This window comes from Rhinatrema bivittatum, chromosome 1 (genome assembly GCF_901001135.1).
Source record: "Rhinatrema bivittatum chromosome 1, aRhiBiv1.1, whole genome shotgun sequence".
NCBI lineage: Eukaryota > Metazoa > Chordata > Amphibia > Gymnophiona > Rhinatrematidae > Rhinatrema > Rhinatrema bivittatum.
In genome coordinates this window covers 226,186,204-226,208,102 of record NC_042615.1, presented here as the reverse complement: position 1 = coordinate 226,208,102, position 21,899 = coordinate 226,186,204, and the positions used below count along the sequence as shown (strand labels likewise).

Here is a 21,899-nt window from a genome sequence, read left to right as displayed (position 1 = left end):
CACAGTTTAAGGAAAATATATATGGAAACACAGTATAAGAATGATGTATTTAACCATCTCGAGGAGTTACCTTCTAGATCTTTTATTCTATTTAGTTTAATGTGTTTTATAATAATTTTATGAATATGTATTTATTATTTTTAAGTTTTATTTCTTTTAACAGCTAAATTTCTTCTTTTACTTTATATAATTTTAGCTGTTACTATTTATGACTATTGTATTTCTGATTTTTACATTATGTAAACCGATGTGAAGGTTTGTCCGATGTGTCGGTATATAAAATTTAATAAACCATTAAACCATATAAAATTTTGATTATTTGATATCAGCTGTTTTGAAATATTTTTCTATTTATATGGTTTTATGGTTATGATTGATGTTTATTTCTTGCTTTTATTGTATTATGAGAAATGGTGATGTTTCTGTTTTTCAATTGTACTGCATACAGTCCAGCTTGTTGCAGTTTCCAGTTTAGATTCTGTCTGCATATTTGTATTTATACTTTTATGGTCTCTTTATTCTGTATTTGGCAAGGGTCTGTTTATGTTCTGCATATCTGACCAAAGTGAGGTATTCTGCTAGCTTGTAATTTCTGTGTAGGGATCTATAGCAGCCTGCCCCATGGAGCTGAGCTAAGAAATGGGGAGGCTGGAAGGTAGTTCACAGGCAGGATTTAACATTTACAACAAATTAATTAAAATGTATGGAATTGAGCATGGAAACCACCACCCCTTCCTATTCCTCAAGTGTCCAGTCCTGGTCCTTGGAAAAGTTGGCAACCCTGGGATGGACCTGCCTTCAAAGTGGAGGATTTCAGCATATGCTGTTCCACCCCCAATTCCCAACTTTCAAACCCTCTCCAGCTGAGCAGCTTGTGACCCCCGAGCAACTCAGAGACATAGCGTCAGGTGTGCAATCTTCCTGACTCTAGAGTCTCTCTCTTTCTCTCCCCTGCCCTAGTTTTCTGGCTGGTAAGGAAAGGCAGTGGGCGTCTTCTCCAGTGGACTGGAGGCAGCGAAACTCAAGCAGTTTTGAGTGGGCTCCAGGCTGCAAAAAGCTTGTTTTGCTGCCTCTTATTCACAGTAGACACTGCAGCAGGCTCCTCAGCCACCGAGTGGGAATTTAGGTTGCCCCAGTGGTAAACAACCCACCAAAATGGAAATCTCCCTTTGATTGAAGGAGACTTATGGCAGGGTTGATGACCTGGGAAAGTGTTTATAAACCTTGTTGTTCTTTGTGTGCTCTAAATGGGACAAAACATTCTGTAACCAGAGCTGGATTCAAGAGTTTAGCACCGATAGGTAGGGTTGGAATGTAGGGGGTGAGAGAGATGGAAAATGGATGACACACTTCTCCCCACCCCTGGCTGACTCTAGGACAAATGGCACGCTGGGCAAACCCCCACCAGCGGGATAGGGTCCTCCGTGGGCACGCCGCTACGGGATGGATGATGGTGGTGGCCACCTACCTTGCCCACCGCCTAAAGTCGCAGAATGCCACAGCTGCACTTCTTTGTCGTGGGGATCTGGTGCCTTCAAAATTTGGTACCGTAGGCAATTTCCTAGGTTGCCTATTCCTAAATCAGGCCTGTCCACATCCCCAAACACGCATCTATCCTCATACATTGAGACAAACCTCCTTATATCTTCCATAAATAAATGTTGGAAAGTATTCCTACCGCTATGCCTATTGATGCTTTTCTTACTTGTTTAAAGGATAACTTTAGTCAACTAATAGCACTTCCAAAAGAAGCCAAATTGAGAGCCCTGTGAACTTCAGTTTTATATCCAGCCACAGAACAGAAAGAGTATAGGCAACTGCAAGGCATACTAATGTCTCTCAACCCTACACTGCTCTAAAGCAAACACTTTCACAGCAGTAGTTATAAGTCCTAGTGTTTTAAGCAGAAATTATATTACATATATTATATATAGTTACATTATATATACATATTATATAGCTTGTATCAATATTTCAGCTGCTATGATTTTGTCTCTATAGGCCTAACCCATAGAGGATTTCTTCTGGTATTCTTCCCTTATGCTCTGCTTTGGGTTCACTGGATTCAGGCAGAGAAGCCAGGCTACTTTTATTTGTGTACATGCAGACTATGAAACTTCCACTAGTTAGTTAGAGCAGCTCTTAAATTGAGAGATACATAGTCGGGTTTAGGATCTAATGTTTTGCAAAATGCAGGCTGCTCAGAATGCCTATAAAGAATACACAGCACCTAGCAGTAGCTAAAAATCAGCTGTGAACTATGTGAAAAACTATAGAAAACTTGCTTTTAAGATATTATGGCTCTAATTGTTGCTATTACTTTGAAAGCCCAGTGTATTGGATTATATAAAAGTGCAGTTTTAGTGGATTGATCTGTAAGCAGTTCATATGAAAGAAACCAGGGAAATATCAGACAGATTCAACAGGGATACAATTAATTAAATGTAAAGCATATGGAAATCTTCAAGCCAAAAGCCTACAATGTTTGTGTTCAGAGAGGACCATTCTCTTTAGAGAATTTTCTCTAATAACCTATTTTGCAGCATTAGTCTCTAGCTAGATGGATAATTTGTAGTGAAACACATATGATAATGTGCATATTGTGGTAGGCAGCTGGTTCAGCAGTGCTAGCATCCTTGGGAGCAACAGCTAATTAAGTCCTACAACATGAATCAAAAAGCAGGTGTGTGTGTGTGTGTGTGTGTGTGTCGTGTGAGAGAGAGAGAGAGAGAGAGAGAGAGAGAAGTGTACATTAAGTCCCTAAATTATTCCTGAAAGCTAATTTGACATTTATGTGTCACATTAAAGGAAGATAGGCACAAAAGATAAGCTAGGATCAAGATTGGGGACAGGGTGATTCAAGTTTAATATTTTGATTTTAAATTTTTAGAAGATTTTGTTACATAGAACTTTTTTTTTTTAAAATATCAGCTCAATACATTTAGCATCATGCACAGATATCCAAATGGAAAACTATTCTTGACAGATAGGGAGTTTGGAGGTGGGGGAAGAAGGAAGAAGCAGTTTTGTAAGGGAACAAACATACAGCCAGAGCAAGTTAAACTTTATAATCTCCAGCCCCCATATCTATTTTATTTATTTAAAATATTAATTGTGGCTTGTGGAGAAGGAGTTTTTACAAGAACTTCATTACCTGAAACAAGCTGCTCGAGTCCGGGGGTGAGTTACCTATAGCCCCGACAGTAACTCAAGAGCAGCTGCGATTGGCAACGTCGGGGGCGGGTCCTGTAGGCAGGATCCGGATGTGAGCCCTTTATCATCGGGCTGCACGTGGCGCGCAACAGATGCCGGCGTCCCGCCAAAGCTGCACAAGCCTAAGGGGCGCGTGGCTTTGCCTGGCTTCGCCCGGATTATAACTTCTTTGACCTTTGCAAAGAACCTATGTTCATTTAATTGGATTATTTCCTTGAGTATCTGGTTTTTTTCCTATTTATTTTATTCTCCTTATTCCAAGTCAAGAGAGACATGGTAAGGCAATAATATACAAATTGCATAGTTTGGGGCTAATCTCGGACTTACCCCTATTGCTTAGGTCAAAGTTTTGTTAAATTGATATGCCTGCAATAAGAAAAGGGAAGGTGAGAGTTTACCCTTCCCTATCATTACCTTCACCTATACAACAGGAGATAAGCCGATTTATGCTTTCAACCATACAAAAGAATTTGGGCACCGAGGACTCTGATGTGCTGGGCAGTTTGGGAGGACAGCTCATGCCTGTAGAGGATGCTTCCCTTAGCCCGAACATCGGGCTACCACCAGCACAGAGAAGTGGTGAAGGAACCCCAGGAGGTGCTTCGTTAGAGATCATTGCTTCTGGTCTTGACCTTGGGGCTGCCCAACCCCGGGATAAGAGATCTGAAGCAGAAGTGGCCACTACTGCCATAGTTTTAACTCTAGAAGAAGGGGGAGGAGGACTGGAGTCAAATACTCTCCTTAGTAAGGATGAAGAACATCCTATAGACAGTAAGCATAGGGGAACCATAACACGTCCTGTTGTGGTTACTCTGGATAACTTGTGGGAAATGATGGCTGAAATGAGGGAAAATATTAACGGCTTAGAAAGGAAATTAGATTTAGTAAATTCTAGATATCAGGATTCTATTTCTACACAAAAGCAAATAAAAGATTCTGTAGATAGAATAAAAAATCTTGAAGATAGTGAGAAAAAAATCTCAAGAATTTAAGGTGGCTGTGGTGAAGGATAGGGAAATCCTATCCAAAAGAATTGAGGCTCTTGAAAATAAAGCCAAGTGATTTAATCTACGATTTCTAAATTTCCCTAGGATAGTTGGGGAAACACCCTTAATTACTGTTAAAAAAAAATTTCTAGTAGAGACGCTTGGCTTTACTTTAGGAGATTCACCAGTAGTAAATCATTGTTACTTTTTACCAAAACCAAAGAATTTAAACCTAAATAATAGATCACAAATGGCGTTTCAGGGAGATCTTACACATTTTCTAGAAGATTCTACTGCTCAAGTAATAGAATGGGGTACTTTATTAGTCACATTTTCAAGTTTAAATGATTTGAATCAAACAATGAAAAAATATTTCAATAAATATCCCATCGATTATTGTGAGAAAATAGTAAAGATCTTCCTGGATCTAGCAATAGCCACGCAGGAAAGACGGAAAGGCTTTTTAGCATTCCGTCAAGAAGTAATTGCAATGGGATATACTTTCACACTTCGTTTTCCATGCAAATGTTTAATTAAGAAACAAAATGATTTATTTATTTTCTTTATGCCAGATCAGTTAAAAGATTTCGTAGAACAGAGAAAAATAGCCACGTCTTCCCCACTTGTTTAAGATTGATAAAATAAATAGGATTGTATGGGATCTATGCAAATTGTCTTGTAGGATATACTTGGTTTAAATTTCTCCCTTATTTTTCAATGCCTCCATGCAGAATCTCATAATTTTGATTGATATAGAAATGGTATTGGTGAATGAAAGTATGATTGTTATAATTATTATTATACCTATATAGATGTGATGTATAATTACCAATCCATGTTTTTCTGTTACAAACTTCTTGATTTGGTTTGTATATTGAAAATTAAAAAGTATTAAAAAAATATTAATTGTATCGTGCGTTGCAGAAAATACCTATGCGATGCAGTAGCAGGGAAATTAGCCTAACCACACCCCCTTTTTATCGCAAGCGCTATTTCCACCATATTTATAGCATTTTGATGAATCTGTGGAGGGCGGATCTGCGGAGGCTTCTGGTGGTCTCGCCTCTTCATCTTCCAGCGCACAGGGGACCTGCTGCGGCAGGGACCTGTTCTTCATGAAGATCCAACTCGATTTTGTCTTACGGTATTGTCCCTTGAAAGGACTCGCTTGCTGAAACATGGATACTCTGCAGCAGTGATTTTCATTTTGCTAAGAGCTAAAATGTTCTCCACTTCCTTGGCCTATGTGCAGGTTTGGCGAGTGTTTGAAGTCTGGTGTAAGGATTGAGGTTACTCTTCCTTCTTTGGTCAAGATCCTGCTCATTTTGAAATTTCTGCAGGATGGCTTGAATAAAGACTTGACCCTCAATTCTTTAAAGGTAAAGTAGTGGCTCTCACCTGTTTCAGGGGTCAGGTTTCCTGTCGGCTCCATCCTGATGTGGCCTGTTTCCTGAAAGGAGTGAAACATCCTTCTTTGGGGTTTCCGGTGCCCCTATGGAGTCTTAATTTGGTATTGGATTTCTTGGCAGGCCCTACGTTTAGACTGCTGTGCACTCTGTCCTTGCGCTTAATGACCTTGAAAACAGTGTTTCTTGTGGCAATTTGTTATGCGTGTAGGGTTTCCGAACTGCAGGCCTCGTCTTGCCGGGAGTCATTCCTCCAGGTGACTCCAGGGGCGGTACAGCTGCAGGCTGTTCCTTCCTTTTTACCGAAGGTGGCCACTGAGTTTCACTTGAATCCGTCCATCTCCCTGCCTTCTCTGGTCAGAGAGAGAGAGATGTAGAGGAGTATTGTCTTTTGTGACTCTTGGGATGTCAAAAGGCATATTGTCGGGTATCTGGAGGTTACTGAGCCTACGCTGTCCTCTTCACTGAAGATAACAATGAGTGGGGTCTGGAGGCCAGAAATAGTCTACAGTGGAGAAGAGACTGGCAATAGGCAGAAGCTGTTAGCAGCCCTGGGGTGAGGAGAAGCAGCAAGTGGCTCCTGTGGCAGTGGTGTGGAGGCAACATCAGCAGTCCCAGGACAGATTTATAACAAATGTGGCAGCTGGCCAATTCTGTAGTTAACTGCTAGGGGACTACAGACTGGGCGCCTGGCCAGTAGCCTTTATACCACTTCTCCAGCCTGTAGGACATAGAATATTAGACTCAGAGAACTGGAGCTGGCATGCACTGTGGGAGCTGGAGGTGCAGCCATTTTTATTATCTGAACACATTATCTGAATAAAAATCCTCATTTTCCCCAGACAAAAAGAAACTAGGGACTTGACATTTACACAGAGCTTACTGCATAGATTCAATTAGAAAGGTTTTAAAACCTCAAATATACATCAATGCCTGCATATAAAATTGATAATTTAGGGGCAGATTTTAAAACCTACATGCGCGGCCTACATTTGTGTGTGCTACCAGGCGCATACAAATGTACACCTGATTTTATAACATACGCGCATATTATAAAATCCGGGATCGGCGCGCGCAAGGGGTGCACACTAGTGTACCTTGCGCACGCCGAGCCCTAGAGGAGCCCCGATGGCCTTCTCCGTTCCCTCCGAGGCCGCTCCGATTTGCAGGGAACTTTCCTTCGGCCTCTCCCCCACCTTCCCCTCCCTGTCCCGCCCCCCAGCCCGAAAAAAAAAATACCCCCGTACCTTTATCCCAGAAGTTACGCCTGCCAGAGGAGTAACTTGTGCGTGCCGGCCGACTGCAGACGTGCGATCCCCAGGCTCAGTGGCTGAAGAGAGGCCTCTGGAACACCCCCGTCCCGCCCATTTTTTCAAGCCCCGGGACTTACGCGCGTCCCGGGGCTTTATGTGCGTCGCTGGGCCTTTTGAAAATAGGCCTGGCGCGCATAAGCTTTTAAAATCTACCCCTTAGTTTGCACATATCACATGGGCCAACATTATGCAATTAACATTATAAGAGTAGGGTGACCAGGTAAAGCCTGTCTTTTACATTTTCAACTATTGCATGCAGAGAAATCAGAGCAGAATCACCATGCATGCATTGGGGTAAAAGCAGGACTATCCCATTCCCTTCTGATATATACCTGGTCAATCTTATACAATTTGGCTGTACTTAAAAGTCCTACAGGCTTGCTGAGGAATTATTTTGCTTATTTCACATTTGTATATAAGGTTGGTATATAAACATGTCACTCAAGTCCATAGACAAGAAACCAAGGACTACAGATTTTGTTTTCACGGTACATGAAAGGGAAAATAAATTCAACTCTTGAGATGCAATTGAAATTTTCTTAGCATGTAGACAGATGGACTCAGGACCACTGGGGTTTATGCTCCCTTGCCAGCTGATGAGACAGAGCAAGCTTACATCACAGTATACATAGCCCTGCAGTGACCCCAGCCTGCCAGTATTCTCTGTCTCCAGCACATGGTGGACATACATTTCCCTTTGGGGATTGCTTTGAGCATTTTGGTAGGAGAAATTTGAAGTTCTAAATTCAGGAAAAGAAAGCCCCGCTTTCCTGTGGTGATTTCCATGGTCCCTCAGAGGTGTGCCTTGGTCCAGTAGCTGGGTTTCCTGGCATGGACTTAGCAGCTAGTTCAGCTGAAAGGCAGTGGGTGCAGGAGGACGAGCACAGTGGTGATAGCAGATGCCCTCTCCACCCGTAGCTGGAGACAGTCTCTGTACTCAGCTGGTAAGCGCTGAGCTCAGGTAAGGTTTAAAAAAAAAAAAAGGGAAAGTTTTAACCTGAATCAGAGATAGTTAGAGTGGTTTCAGGACTTCCTCAGGTCTCTGTTCTCAGCGCACCGTACCGATGTGCGGTCCCGCTCCCGTTGAGGTTGGGGAACTGGGCAGGCGGGTGGGTTGAGCGGCCTCAGTGGGCTAGGCCCGGGCACATAGGCTTTGTTCTTGCACACTGTGAGGTAGGCTGCATTGGCCATTTTTACATGCTCTTGTACGTGTGCTACTGCCCTCTATTGGCCGGTGGGCACAGTGCTTCGGCTCTGCATACGTGATGTGCGCTTGGTTTCTGGGCATGTTTTTTACGTGCACAAACTTTTTTTTTTTTAATTTTCTATTTATCACCTTTTATCAATTACAAACAAAGATAACTTTGCTTAGAAAAACAAGAGTGCATATCAAAGAAAAACCTTTTCTGAATTTATCCCAATACAGAGGTATAAATTTATAGAAATACTCTCTTTCTACTTGCGGTAATACTGGGGGGAAAAACTCATAAGAAATATAGGGGAGAAAAAGGAAATTATAATACATAATGACATCAAGCTACCTTGATTTCCATGCACGGTTCATGCACGGTTAATTGCTGTTGGGGTTTTGAGCATGAGCCTTTCCGACACACACTTACCACCGTGATGGCGCCGGTAAGCGAGAAGCCTAAGCGTCTTCCTATCTGTGTTGCCTGTCATATTAGGGCTTCTCAGCCTGATCTGGCTTCTAACCTGTGTCAGCGCTACTCAGATGCTTAAGGAGAGTTGTCTTCCTATTTTGCTAAGCCTGGCTCTTCCCATTCAGATAATGGGATGTCACAGCTTTGACTGGGGAGACGCCAGATCTTGATTCTCCCTTGATTGGCTCCTCCGCTGGCGAGGGCAGTTCTGGGAGACCAGCTCCACTTCATTCTGGTCTACTCTGGACCAGGCTGCTTTTTCTTGGGTGGAATTTTTTTCAAGGCTTAAAAGCCTTTCTTCAGGCACAGTCCTCCGCTTCCCCCATTTCTGTCTGGTCGGACCCTCAGCTGGTGGTTCCTCCCTTTCCCAGTCCTATGCAAAGCACCTGGGCTCACCTGAGCTCCCTGTGAGTGTTCCTGACAGTAATCCGGATGGCACTGGTGATGAGGTTGATCCTGATTCCCTGGAAGACGGGAAATTTCCTCCAGGGCTGGAACCGTATCAAACTATGTTGCAGTTCTTTCATAGAGATGAACTGCCGGTCCTGATTTCCCAGACCTGGAAACAGCTGGGTGTCCTTGGTTCGGATGCTATGTCAGTGTCGAAGAAGAAGCCCATTTTGGTTTCCTTATATAAAAAAAACTTGTTTTTTCCCCATGATGGATGCCATTCAGGAATTGACTGATCTGGAATGGGACACCCCAGAGGCGAATTTTAAAGGGGGCTGGACATTGGAAGGCCTGTATAAGAGCGTTTGTATTTTCCCCAAAGTGGATGCTCTGGTATGTGATGTTTCTAAGCGGATGACTATCCCAGTAGAGAGAGGAGCAACCTTGAAGGATGTACATGATAGATGGATTGAGGCTATTCCTAAGCAAACCTTTGAAGTGTCGGCAATTAATTTACAGATTGCCTCCTGTTGCGTCCTAGTGGTGAGATCTTGTCTGCTTCTCTCTCAGGAGGTTGAGGAGTCTGGAGGGAAATCCAGAGCAAGTAGGGAACCTGCTGCCACCTTTTTAGCAGACACAGGCCCTGATTTGGTCCAGACCACGGCCAGAGGAGTGGTTTCGGTGATAGCAGCGAGGCGTCAACTCTGGTTGTGAAATTGGTGAGCTGACGCAGCCTTCAAATCAAATCTTACCAAGATGCCCTTTAAAGGCTCGCTATTGTTTGGGAACGAGTTGAATAAACTAGCCAGTAAGTGGGGAGAGTCTCCGGTTCCTCAGTTGCCAGAGGATAAAAAGCAGTTACAGTGCCCTTTGGTATGAGGGGTCATCTCCAGGGTTCCAGGCATTTTTGCCCCTATAGAGGGATGAACTTTCAGCGGATGTGGCCTTTTGGTAGGTCTCGGTCCTTTTGTCCCTGACAGCTCAAGAGAGGAGCGGGCTCGGGCGGCGGACCTTCCAGAGCCTCCCAATGAAGGTTTGCGACCCACTTTCCAGAACAGGAAATAGGGGGACGTCTCTTTCTTTTATCGGAGGTGGATCGAGGACACGTCGGTCCAGTGGGTCCTGGAGGTGATAAAAGAAATGTATGAACTGGAATTTCACAGTATTCTTCGGGATGTGTTCATGTGGTCCCACTGCCATTTCCTGCAGAAAAGGCAGGCAGTGGAGTTTACGCCTCATAGGCTCCTCAGACTGAGGGCTGTGGTGCCAGTTCCCACATCTCAAGGAAGTATGGGGCTATATTCCATTTACTTTGTTGTGCCCAAGGAGGGCTACTTTCATCCCATCCTGGATCTCAAGAGAGCCAACCATCAATTGAAGGCGTCTCATTTTCGCATGGAAACCTTACGCTCTATAATAATGGTGGTGCAGACAGGGGAGTTTCTGACCCGCTTGGATCTGTCAGAGGCTTACCTTCAAATTCCAATCCAATTGGAACACCAATGCTTTTTACAATTTGCAGTGTTAGGGCACCATTATCAGTTTTGGGCGCTGCCTTTTGGTCTAGCCACTGCTCCCAGAATATTTTCCAAAGTTATGGTGGTAGTAGCGGCAGCCTCATGAAAAGAAGGCATCATAGTGCACACGTATTTGGACATCTGGCTGATTTGGGCTGAGTCTCAGGAAGAGAGCCGCCTGGTGACACACAAGGCGATCTCCTTATTGCAGGAGCTCGGTTGGGTGGTGAACCTGACCAAGAGCAATCTTCAGCCATCCGTCATTGGAATATCTGGGAGTCTGGTTCAACACTGCACAGGACAGAGTTTTCCTACCGGAAGTTCGGATCCAGAAATTGATGTAGATGGTGTGCTCCTACCCACAGGTACTCAGCTTGATGGCAGCTACCCTGGAAGCGGTGCTGTGGGCAAGGGCGCATGTGTGTCCTCCGCTATCTTATTGGAACTCACAGTCTCAGAACTATGTGGTTCGGCTCCACTTGCCTATGGAAGCGTGCTCACACTTCCAGTGGTGGTTGCAGGAGGATCATCTGAGAAAGGGAATTCACTTGTCCTCTCCGAACTGGTTGGCATACATGACAGTTACGAGTCTCCATGGTTGGGGTGCTCACTCTCTGCAGTCAATGGCCCAAGGGTGTTGGAATGCCGAAGAGGCCCAGGTAGTATGGCCACCATGCTTGCAGTTCAGCCACAGACTGCAGGACCAAGCGGTTCACGTGATGTTGGACAACACGACAATGTTGGCCTATATCAATCGCCAGGGAGGAACCAAGAGCCAGCAAGTGTCGCAGCAAATAGACCAGCATATGGAATGGATGAAGGTCATCTGTAGATGATCTTGGCGTCTTACATTGCAGGAAAAGACAATGTAACAGCGGTCTTTCTTAGCAAGGAGAGTCTGGACTCAGGAAAGTGGGTGTTGTCAGCTGAGGCATTTCAGCTGATTGTGAATCGCTGGGGACTTCCATTCCTAGACCTGCTGGCGACTTCTCAAAATGTGAAGGTTCCTCAAATCTACAGTCGCAGGAAAGATCTGTGGACCCTGGGATTATATAGGTTTGGCCAGAAGACAGATTGCTATATGCCTTTCCTCCGTGGCCCTTGCTGGGCAGGATAATTCGCAAAATCAAAGGCTACAAGGGGCTAGTACTCCTGATGGTGCTGGACTGACCCAGACATCCGTGGGTATGCAGATTTATTTATTTTCCAGGTTTTATATACTGTCATTAAGATAAAATCCATCATAACGGTTTACACAATGTTCAAAAATCAATAGTAGATATAAAAGAGAAAAGATACAATAAATACATAATAATAAAAACATAATAAGAATATTACTTTATAAAAAGAATTTTAGAAATAATAGAACTTGTAATATAAAAGCGGAATAAATGTAAAAATAATCACATGCATTAATTAATTTTGCAAAGACTCCTTGTGGAGGCCCCCCCTTTGCCTTCCGCTGCACATGGATCTGCAGAGGCCGATTTTTCATGAGGATCAGACTCTGTTCTGTCTTACGGTTTGGCCCTTGAGAGGGCTCACCTGTTAAAGCGTGGTTATTCCTCTGCAGTGATTGCCACCTTACTCCACGCTCTCAAGTTCTCCACTTCCTTGGCTTATGTGTGGGTTTGGAGATTTTTTGAGGCCTGGTGTGTGGAGCGGGTGTTCTTCCTCGCTCAGTTAAGATCCCTTTCATTCTGGAATTTTTGCAGGATGGGTTGAATAAATGCTTGGCCCTTAATTCCTTGAAGGTGCAAGTTGTGGCTCTTGCCTGTTTCAGAGGCCTGGTGAATGGTGTTTCCTTGTCTCATCCTGATGTGGCCAGAAGTGAAGCATCTTCGGCCTCCCTTGAAGTTACTGGTTCCATTGTGGAGTCTTAACTTGGTGCTAGATTTTTTGGCAGGCCCTGCATTCCAACCTCTACATAGCCTTTCCTTGCAGTTGTTGACCTTGAAGACTGTGTTCCTGGTGGCTATATGTTCAGCATGTTGAATTTCTGAGCTGCAAGCCTTGTCTTGCCGGGAGCTATTCTTTGGGTGAATCTGGGGGCGTTACAATTGCGTACTGTTCCATCTTTCTTGCCCAAGGTAGCCTCGGTCTTTCATTTGAATCAGTCCGTTTCCTTACCATCCCTGGATAAGGTCAGATATGTGGAGGAGTATAGTCTCTTGCGTGTCTTGGATATCAAGCATCTTGTTGTGCTGTATCTGGAGGTTTCTGAGCCTTTTCGAAATACGGATTGCTTGTTTGTTCTCCATGGCAGGATTAAGCAGGGTGCTCCGGCTTCGCGGTCTACCATAGCTCGCTGAATTAATGGGGTTGTAACAGCTGCGTATTTGGAGGCCGGAAAGCCATTGCCTACTCATGTTAGGGCCCATTCCACTAGGGCTCAGGCAGTGTTATGGGCGGAAGTTAGTTTATTGTCTCCAGTCGATATCTGCTGAGCTGCGACGTGGTCCTCCTTACACACTTTTTCCAGGTTTTATTGAGTGGATGTACAGGCCTGGGAGGATGCAGCCTTTGCACATGCGGTGTTGACTGGACTGTGGGCAGCCTCCCACCCTGTTGGGGAGTAGCGCTGGTACATCCCTCTGGTCTTGAGTCCATCTGTCTACATGCTAGGAAACAGAGAAATTACTTACCTGATAATTTCATTTTCCTTAGTGTAGACAGATGGACTCAGCTTCCCACCCTTGGCTGTCGCATGAGTGCGTTAATAGTCCTCCTGGGGGCTCTGGGTCCCAAGGGATTACTGGTAAGTGATCATCCAGTCCCTGGCTTGGGGTACCTAGAATCTTATGTGAGTTCAGTGTTTATGGTTGGTTGAGTACAGTTTTGATTACCTGTTTTTAATCATGTTTTTATTCAAGTTTTTTGCTAGTCTGTCCACAGTTGCTTTTGAAGAGAATACTGGCCAGCTAGAGTCTTTGCAGGGCTATATATACTGTAATGGCAGCTTGCTCCGTCTCCATCTGCTGTATTAAGTAAGTAATTTCTCCATTTTTGCTTGTTTGCTGTGATCTCTCCCTGTAAGGGCTTCTCCATCATTCAGGGTTCTGCAGTGTGCACAACCCCTCACTGATGGGTGGGGGGGAATACACTCAGGTAAATGGCCTCAATCAGATCTGAAAAGGTTAGAAAACAATAAAAATGAGATTAGAGTTAACCATTTTTGTACTTAAAGACAACACAGACAGACAGACAATCCAGCCCATGGAAGTAGAAAGTCCAGTTATTTTATTTATCAGAAGTGAATACAAGACAAAAGTCTCCCTCGAGGCAAATGCATATTAGTACTGTTATAATCACTGTGCTTTTCATTAAGAGAAATAGGAGCCGGTGTTTATGTAAGAAACTACTGTACAGCATCTGATAACCTTAAATATATTTATGGAAATGATTCTGAATTACAGCATTTACAAAATAAAAACAAGCTGCGAATAAATAAGGTTTCAGTCCATTAAATAAGATTTTTTTTCCCCTACAAGGAACATATTTGTATGTGCATATTTTACAATTGAAGTTCATTGTTTTTAATTCTTATCCTATAAAAGAAGCAGAGATATTTGATCCTCTCAAAATAAAAAAAAAAATAATAATTTTGCAATCATCATTGCAATAAGAAGCCTGAGATTTTAGCCTGAATAAGTATCATTGCTAGGTGCCACCGTGCCATTCCCTGCTCCCTCCTTTTCAAACATGCGCACTTAACAACTGACACCCTCCCCCCAGCCCATGCTTAGCTAAACCACAGGCACTGAAGACACGCTGCCATGAGGATTCAGCAAGAGTAAATCATTTCAGAAAAGTAAAATATCCGAAATCATATATACACACACACCGTAAGGCCAGGGCATGCCGAATGAGGCGATATAGAAACTCTCCTCATTTTTGCAGGGAAGAGTCTGCGTGGTCTGCACCACCCTTAAACATACTCAAAAAGGATGTCAGCACAGAGTCTGTTTCCAGAAGAGTCGTTCTAATTAGGAGATTTTATATATTGATCATTAGAAAACAAGATTTTCCTTCCTACATACACTATTTTCCACTCTCCCTCACTATAGTGCAGATTGCTAGTGGCTGCATAGGGCCTGCAGAAAGCTGTAGCTCGTGAGACCTTCTAAAGGCGGAACAAAAAAATATGTTATTGTACTACACATGAGCTGTTAAGATCTCTTCTTCATGTGTGGTCTTGACAGGTCACTTCAGTATAGCAACATCTTTTTTTGTTGCACCTTTTGATGGTCTTACAATTTACAAAGACTCCAGTTTTTCTCGTGTACTTTTCAGCTTGAAATGCTCATCGTGCAACATTAGCACAAAGCTCTGTGCATTCCCCTCTGCCTGACTCGGATACATAACGCTGCTCTTGCTTTATAATTTATGACCATCTGCATGTCAAATCTCTCAATATTCACTATCACTATACAGATCCCTAGTGTGCCCTGCCTCGAATACTGTCTGTAGTTCTGGTCACTTCATCTCAAAAAGGTCAGAATACACCTAGAAAAAGTAAAGAGGAGGGCAACGGAGACTGTCAGCATTATAAAAAAAAAAGCTTCCATACAAGAAAGAGACAAAAAACAAACAAACAAACCCAAAACACATAACTCCATCTTGGAAAACAGATAACCAAGGGAGGCAGGGGTATATAAAGTCATCAGAGGAGTGAAAAGGGTAACTATTACTGTGTCTCATAATGAAGAACTAGGGGTCACCTGATGGAACACAGGCAGCTGGTTTAAAAGGAACAGAAGGAATTATTTCTTCACCCAGTGCATAGTTAATGCTGTGGAACTCAGGTGGCAAACAGCCTAACTGGGTCCAAAAAGAATCAGATGAATTTATGAGAGACATATCAATCATAAGCAATTTAACATAACAATCTGGGACGTCACTCCGAGTTCAATGAATCATCACACCATGTCTGCTAGAAACTGAAATGGTGTAACAGTGGACGGACAACACTACACATGCTCCATTTCTTATACACGTTTGCTAGGTCTATTACAGTCGTCTCCTATCTGGTCTGGCTAGGGGAGCTGGAGGACCAGTTAGAGCACCACTAATCTAAGCACCTTCTACTTGTGTTGTCAGAGATAGGATGCTAGATGAACCTTTGGGCTGACTCAGTTTGGCAACTGAAATGTTCTTCATTCCATGTCACAGTCAGCATGTGGCAGGAAAGACACATGCTGACTGTGACATGGAATGTCACAGTCAGCATGTGTATATATACATATATATATATATCTATATATATATATATATATTTATATATCTATATATATATATATATATATATCTATATATATATATATAGATATATATATATAGAGAGAGAGAGAGAGAGAGAAAGAAAGCTAGAGTCTGGGAGCGGGGAGGTCTTTTCATGGTAAGGGACCAGGGCTAGCTTTTCCATTAGGTAAATTAGGCAGTCACCCGGGGGCATCCAAAACCCCAGAAACCCCCAGGTGCTATCTACTCACTTTTAAGGCACAGCATCACAAGAGAGAAGGGAATGGATGCTGCATAGATGTGGAGGATGGAAACAGAGTAAGCTGGTTGGGTGGCGGAGTTATGGAGAGAGAGAGAGAGAGGGAGGGAGGATTCTGGGCAGAGAGAGGTGGAGAGAGACAGGAAGCTGGGCATTGAAAGGGGGCAAAGGTTTGGTTGATGCTGGTATACTGAGCAGGACGTCAAGGGGCGGAAGAGGAGGATGCTGAGAAGAAATGCTGGACAGAGGGATAGAGCCGAGGGATTCTGGGCACTGTGGACAGAGGCAAGAGAGATGCAGGACTTGCGAGAGGAGAGTGAGAAGTGAATGATGAGTGGGGTGAGAGAGGGGGGGGGGGGGGAAGCTGAGTCAGAGCTGTCCCAAAAGGAAGGTGTGTAAAGGGAGAGGGCACAAGATTGAAGGGTCACCTAATACTCTTGGCACTGGCTCTACAAGAGACTTAAGGGATGCGCTAGGAGTCCATGCATGGTGAGCAGCTGAGGGTAGGGAAGAAGCAGGACTCTGTAGACAGAAAGGAGGGAAAGGGAGCAGGAGCATCTGCATAGTGAGCTGCTGGGGCAAGCAGGCAATGTGCACCTGTTAAAAGCTGAGAGTGGGAAAGTGGAGAACAATAAAAGGAGAGAGGAAAGGCCAAGGTGAGACTTCTCTTTGCACAGCAAAAGAGCCGAAATGTGGCTGAAGCCCAAGGAAGTGTTACTGAAAAATATGTTGAAGCTGTGGATAACCCACAAATGTAACTTCCATCTTCCAATGCCAGAGGAGCCATGCAGGTGGGGAAGGAGGAATTCAGAGGTATTAAGTGGAGGGACAAATCTAGAAGCATACAAATCCTCTCCATATCCACACTGCCTGCTCTGCAAAGTTTGGCCTACCATGCTAAATTTTTTATTTGAAAAGGTTGAGAAACACTGCTCTGGAGGACTGTGGTTGCCTACACCCTACTCGGTCATTCTCTGAATGCAAATAAATCTCCTGGGGTTATCCTGGAAACTAGACCTGTTTCATTTCATTTTCATTTATTAAAAGTTATTAATCGCTTAACGCAAATTGGTCTAAGCGATTTACATGTAATACATTCATAAAAAATTAATATTAAAATTTATATCGCAGATAACATTTACATAAGGGAAGTCTTACATATGCATTAGTGGAAGGCTTGCTTCAGCAAGAAGTTTTTTCTAGATATGATCTAAATTTTTTAAGGGAGTCTTCTAACTGGAGTTCCATAGGTAAGAGTGCTCCAGAGGGTTGCTGCAGCAACTGAGAAGGCCGACTCTTGTGTAATGGTAAGACGGGCATGGCGAGCAGATGGAACGTCAAGGAATCTCGTTGGGAAGATTTTTAATAGTGCAATGGACCAGGAACAAGAATGTGAACTCAGCAATTTGAAAATTGTCTTGCAGATTTTATAATTAATTCCTTTGATGTATTGGCAGCCAGTTTAATTTTTCAAGAATAGGAGAAATATGTTCATATCTTTTGGTACCTGTGATTAATCTAGCAGCTGAATTGAGAAGTTGTAACAAGTATAATGAATTAGATGGGAGGCTATTACAGAAGTCGATGTGGGGAAAAATAATTGCGCGTATGATGGCAGGAAATCATGATTATGCAATAAGTAACTTAAACCAGACAAAAGACAAAGTTTATAGAAACCACTTTTAATGATGGATTTAATATGTGGACGAAATGATAAAACTGAATCAAACCTACTCTTTTGATTTTTTCTGAATAAAAGTTTCTCTTAGCTTCGAGAGTATCAACCTGATACTTGGCAAGTACAGATCTGAAACAGAAGGCGATTTGCGCCATAGACGCCGATTTCCTGAGGGATGTACGAAGAGACATTAAAGATGGAGTCAGCCAAGGGTGACATCGCTTTTTGATAGGAGCAACAATTCTAAGTGGTGTCATGTCATCGAGTACAGCAGAGATAGCATTTTGCCAACCAGAGATGAGGTGATCGAGGTCATTGATCTCATTTGAACATATAGAATCTATGACAGCCTTGAGATTTTCAGAGAATTTTGAACTATTGATGAAGACATGGCAGAATTTGGGAGTAGGAACCTTAGAGTCACAGAGATTCTTAGAAAGTGTTTGTTGTCCAAGTAGAGCCAAGTTTTCCACATGTGTACAATATAGTAACTGTAGATGACTGCAGGTAAAAACCAATCGGCCCATCCAGACTGCCCAATTGTTTTCCCCTCTGGTTAAGTATGGCTTTGGTAGCTGATCATATAAACTTCCATATTTAAACCAATACCAGCTCCCACTGTCTTTTACCCCTCTCAACCCTTTTCCTACCACTGTCTTCTATATTTATCCCAAGCACGTTTATATTATGTTACAGTGTTGGCTACCACCACTTCTATTGGTAGGCTATTTCAGGCCTTGTCTTCCTTTTTTGGTTCTTACAAATTCCATACTGAATCCAACATCCAGGCACTCCTCCCAAGTTTTATCACCAAGCTTAATAATAATCCAAACAACCACAAAAACCACTGAGGCTGTTATCTGAAAAATCTGGCCACCCTGTGCTTGTTGACATTACGGTTATATCCATGACTATTCCATGGAGGTTACTCCAGTCTTCTTGGAAGCCTGATGTAATTGTAATTTTGCTGTTAGGACTGTAACCATGGCTAATCCATGCATGCTATTCCAGGATTAAACATAGTTAATGTAATAACTGCTTTTAGAGAAGACAGTATGCTTGGTAACATTTTAGTATTTTGGAAATAATTAAAAAAAATGTTTACAAATATCCAAATGTAGAAGTCTTCTCAGGTTTCTAGACCTCAAAACAACAGTAATACTGTACCATAGTATATAAATATAAGATTTTAAGTGCCAATTTCTTCCGTGCTCTTATTTTGTGAAAATTAAAAAAAAAAAAATGCTCTTCATTCGGAGGTTACTGAAAGCCCTGAGCAGGGGGAAATTACTTTATGCTACTTTTAAATATAAACGCAGATTGTGAGCCTTGAAGAAAACGTATTTTACATATTACAAGTACATCTTGGGAGAAATTTTATGTTGTACAACCTGTCTTAAATGATATGTATTGCTTTACACCAATTTTTGACTATTTTTTTCAGGGACTTATAGCATTATTATTTGATTATAAATTAGTCCCTAAAGAACTATTCATATATCACTTTAAACAATGAACACCAAATCAAGAATTTAAAAAGGTAGTTAAAAAATATATATTTTTTCTAATTAATTTAGTGTTTGAAAGGTGCCAGACTGACCACACTAGACTCTAAAATCCTTCATTTAGTCAAAGAACAGGTAGGGCATAACCAGAAGCGATGCAAGATCTCATCACGATGCCCTTGCAACGTATCGCAGCTTTGTTCTGGAGGGACCGCCTCGAAGGGTGAAAGAAAATTCAGTCTCCGTGCCTGTGCAACCTCTGGCCTCTCTATTGATATAGTCAACAATGGTGCCAATTAATGCCAAGCTATGATGGCGATTTTTAATGATCTGGGCTACTGTACTGAGACTGCAACATTTCGCATACACCAACCTGAGTTGGATTTTACTCAGTGAGCTAGAGGTCAAAACATCTAACTGAATTCCAGTCCAGTCCCTTCCTCAGAACACATTCAAACAATGCACTCACAAGTTATTGCTATAATATAATACAAAATGAAACAGCAACATATTGCACAGGGACCCGCTCACAAATGCCGAGGCCTTCAAGTTCCTTCCATTCATTTCAGAAAGGATATTTGGCCAAATGTATAATGGATATAATTAAAAAAAAAAAAAAAAAAAAAGTGAACATAAATGAAAAAAAAGTACATTCCACTGATAATGCTTCATTAAGAAAATTCTGCTTTACAAGACCCTAATTTGTTCCCTTTTACAGAAGTTATTCATGTTGCAAGAACACTGCTTATAAGAACTTTTTTTTTCTGGTCCCCACGGTGCTCTGTTAAGAGGCAATCACTGTATTTAGGTCCATTTGTTCATAGATCCAGTAAGAAAAATGCTCACAGCCTAAGGTGACAGCAACAGCATGTGTTGGCCTTAAGAAGCATCCTTAACATCTGAAAGTGCCAAGGTGATCAAGACTCGCATTCCTTTACTTTGATGAGGAAAATACAATCAACCAGAGAAGCCCGTTCTTACAGTTTAAAGTAAGCAGCAATGCGCAGGTGAGTTGTCAAGCATCCCTTTTTCTTCCCATGTAGTGCATGACAGTACTGTAATGTAAAATCAGAAATTTGTGGAAGACTGTATTGTAGTCCAGCAGCTATAACGGTTTTGTAGTTCCCTTTAGCAGCTTGATAAATGCAATAAAAAAACCCCCAAAACATCTGCACAAAATACATGACAGATGTTCAAAGCCCACATGCCCCTCCCCCTACGAAGACCTTCTTTTCAAGAAAATTCTTGGTTTGGGTCAAATGAAATATCTTGTCCATCTCAAAACACAGTGGGTACACACCACTGATTGAATGTGTCAAATACCAGCTTTGTCACTGTAGAAAGGAGTGACGTGGAATATGTAACAGTGTGTGCAGACACGAACAGGTTTCATCTGGCCGTAACGAGGTAATGGAGCAGAATGTGAGGAGCAGCGAGAACAGAAAATCTGAAAAACACAAACATATTAAAAAAAAACCAATTAAAGAGAGATATGCTTGCTTTTGGTTTCCTCCTAGTTAAAAGCCGCAGCCTGCTTTGCTTCCCCACCCTTCTCCATCTCCCCCGATCCCCCCCAACTACGAGACCTATTGCCGAAGCATTCTTCCCTTCCACTGCTAGTCCTGTCACAGTAGTCTGCTGAGTGGTTGCAGCAAGTCAGATCAGCCTGTGCTTTTGCAAGGGGCAGCTAGAATTCCCAGTGGGACTGCTGGCACCATTTTTATCCCCCCCCCCCACTTATAATGTGCCCTTTCCAAAAGAGCTCAAGTCACACCATGCAGCCTGGATTTACTTCTCTTTATCTGTGCAGCATCAGCTGTGGCAGTGGCTCCAGGAGTGGGAAACTGAAAGGCTCAGTATAGTGGTGGTAGTGGTAGTAGAAGTAGTACCGGGGAGCAGGAAAGTGGCGTGAGGTGACTTCCAACAGCAGCAATAGTAGGACGACAAGTTTGGCTTTACTTGGATGTGACTCATGATGAAACAAGTCAGAATCAGCTTCTGGGCTTAAATTCCAGTTTTGAAAGGTTCACCCCACAGGGTCGGTGCTTCCATTAGGCAAACTAGGCCTAGAGCACCAAACTTTTGGGGGTGGCAAAACCCACCAGCATGAGGCTCAGAAGGGTGCAGTGCCACAGCTAATACCACCAAGGAAGGGAGAGCTGGCTGCAACCACTACCACCAGAAGGAGAGTACGCTGGACTTGAGCTACTGCCAAAAGGCGACTGGAAGGGGCATGACTGAAGGTTTGCCTAGAGCACGCAATACTCTTGCATCGACTTTGTTCACCCACATAATGTATGATTGTGGTGAAACAGGGGTTTTGTGTGCACTGTGATTCCTCGTTTTGCCCCAGAGAGAATTCATTTCCTTTGAGCTGGCCTGCAGGTGGAATTTTGAACTTTATAACAGTGTAGTTCAAAGTGGGGCACGGGATGCTTGCTTGGCTCATAGTAATGCTTGGACAGCACACCTCCCAGTATTCTTAGGGAGCTGTAAGATTTAATACCTTGCAGTTTTATTGATCAGAAAGCTTTTGTTAGTACTTTGTACTAATACTTTGTGTGACTGTAATGGAATTGATTAGGCTGATTACTCTGGCTTAGGATGTAATCAGAAGCTAGCTCTTAGCAGTCTCAGGGTTCTTACACAGGCACAAATTATGTGACTGTGAACAATTGCAGGAAAGGAAGAAGTAAACAGCAGATGTGCCAAATCACAAAAGTCTTTTTT

General features: G+C 42.8%; 1 protein-coding gene across 3 annotated transcripts in view; it reads right to left on the bottom strand.

The window, feature by feature from the left end:
* Positions 1–15,779: 15,779 nt before the first annotated feature.
* Positions 15,780–21,899, bottom strand: part of ZFYVE28 (zinc finger FYVE-type containing 28) — a 629,789-nt gene continuing 623,669 nt past the window's right edge. For all 3 annotated transcript variants that reach the window (XM_029592250.1, XM_029592232.1, XM_029592241.1), the window contains one exon: positions 15,780–20,616. In XM_029592250.1, coding sequence (XP_029448110.1) covers positions 20,485–20,616 — 132 coding nt within the window. In that variant the 3' untranslated portion in view covers positions 15,780–20,484. The remainder of the gene's footprint in view (positions 20,617–21,899) is intronic.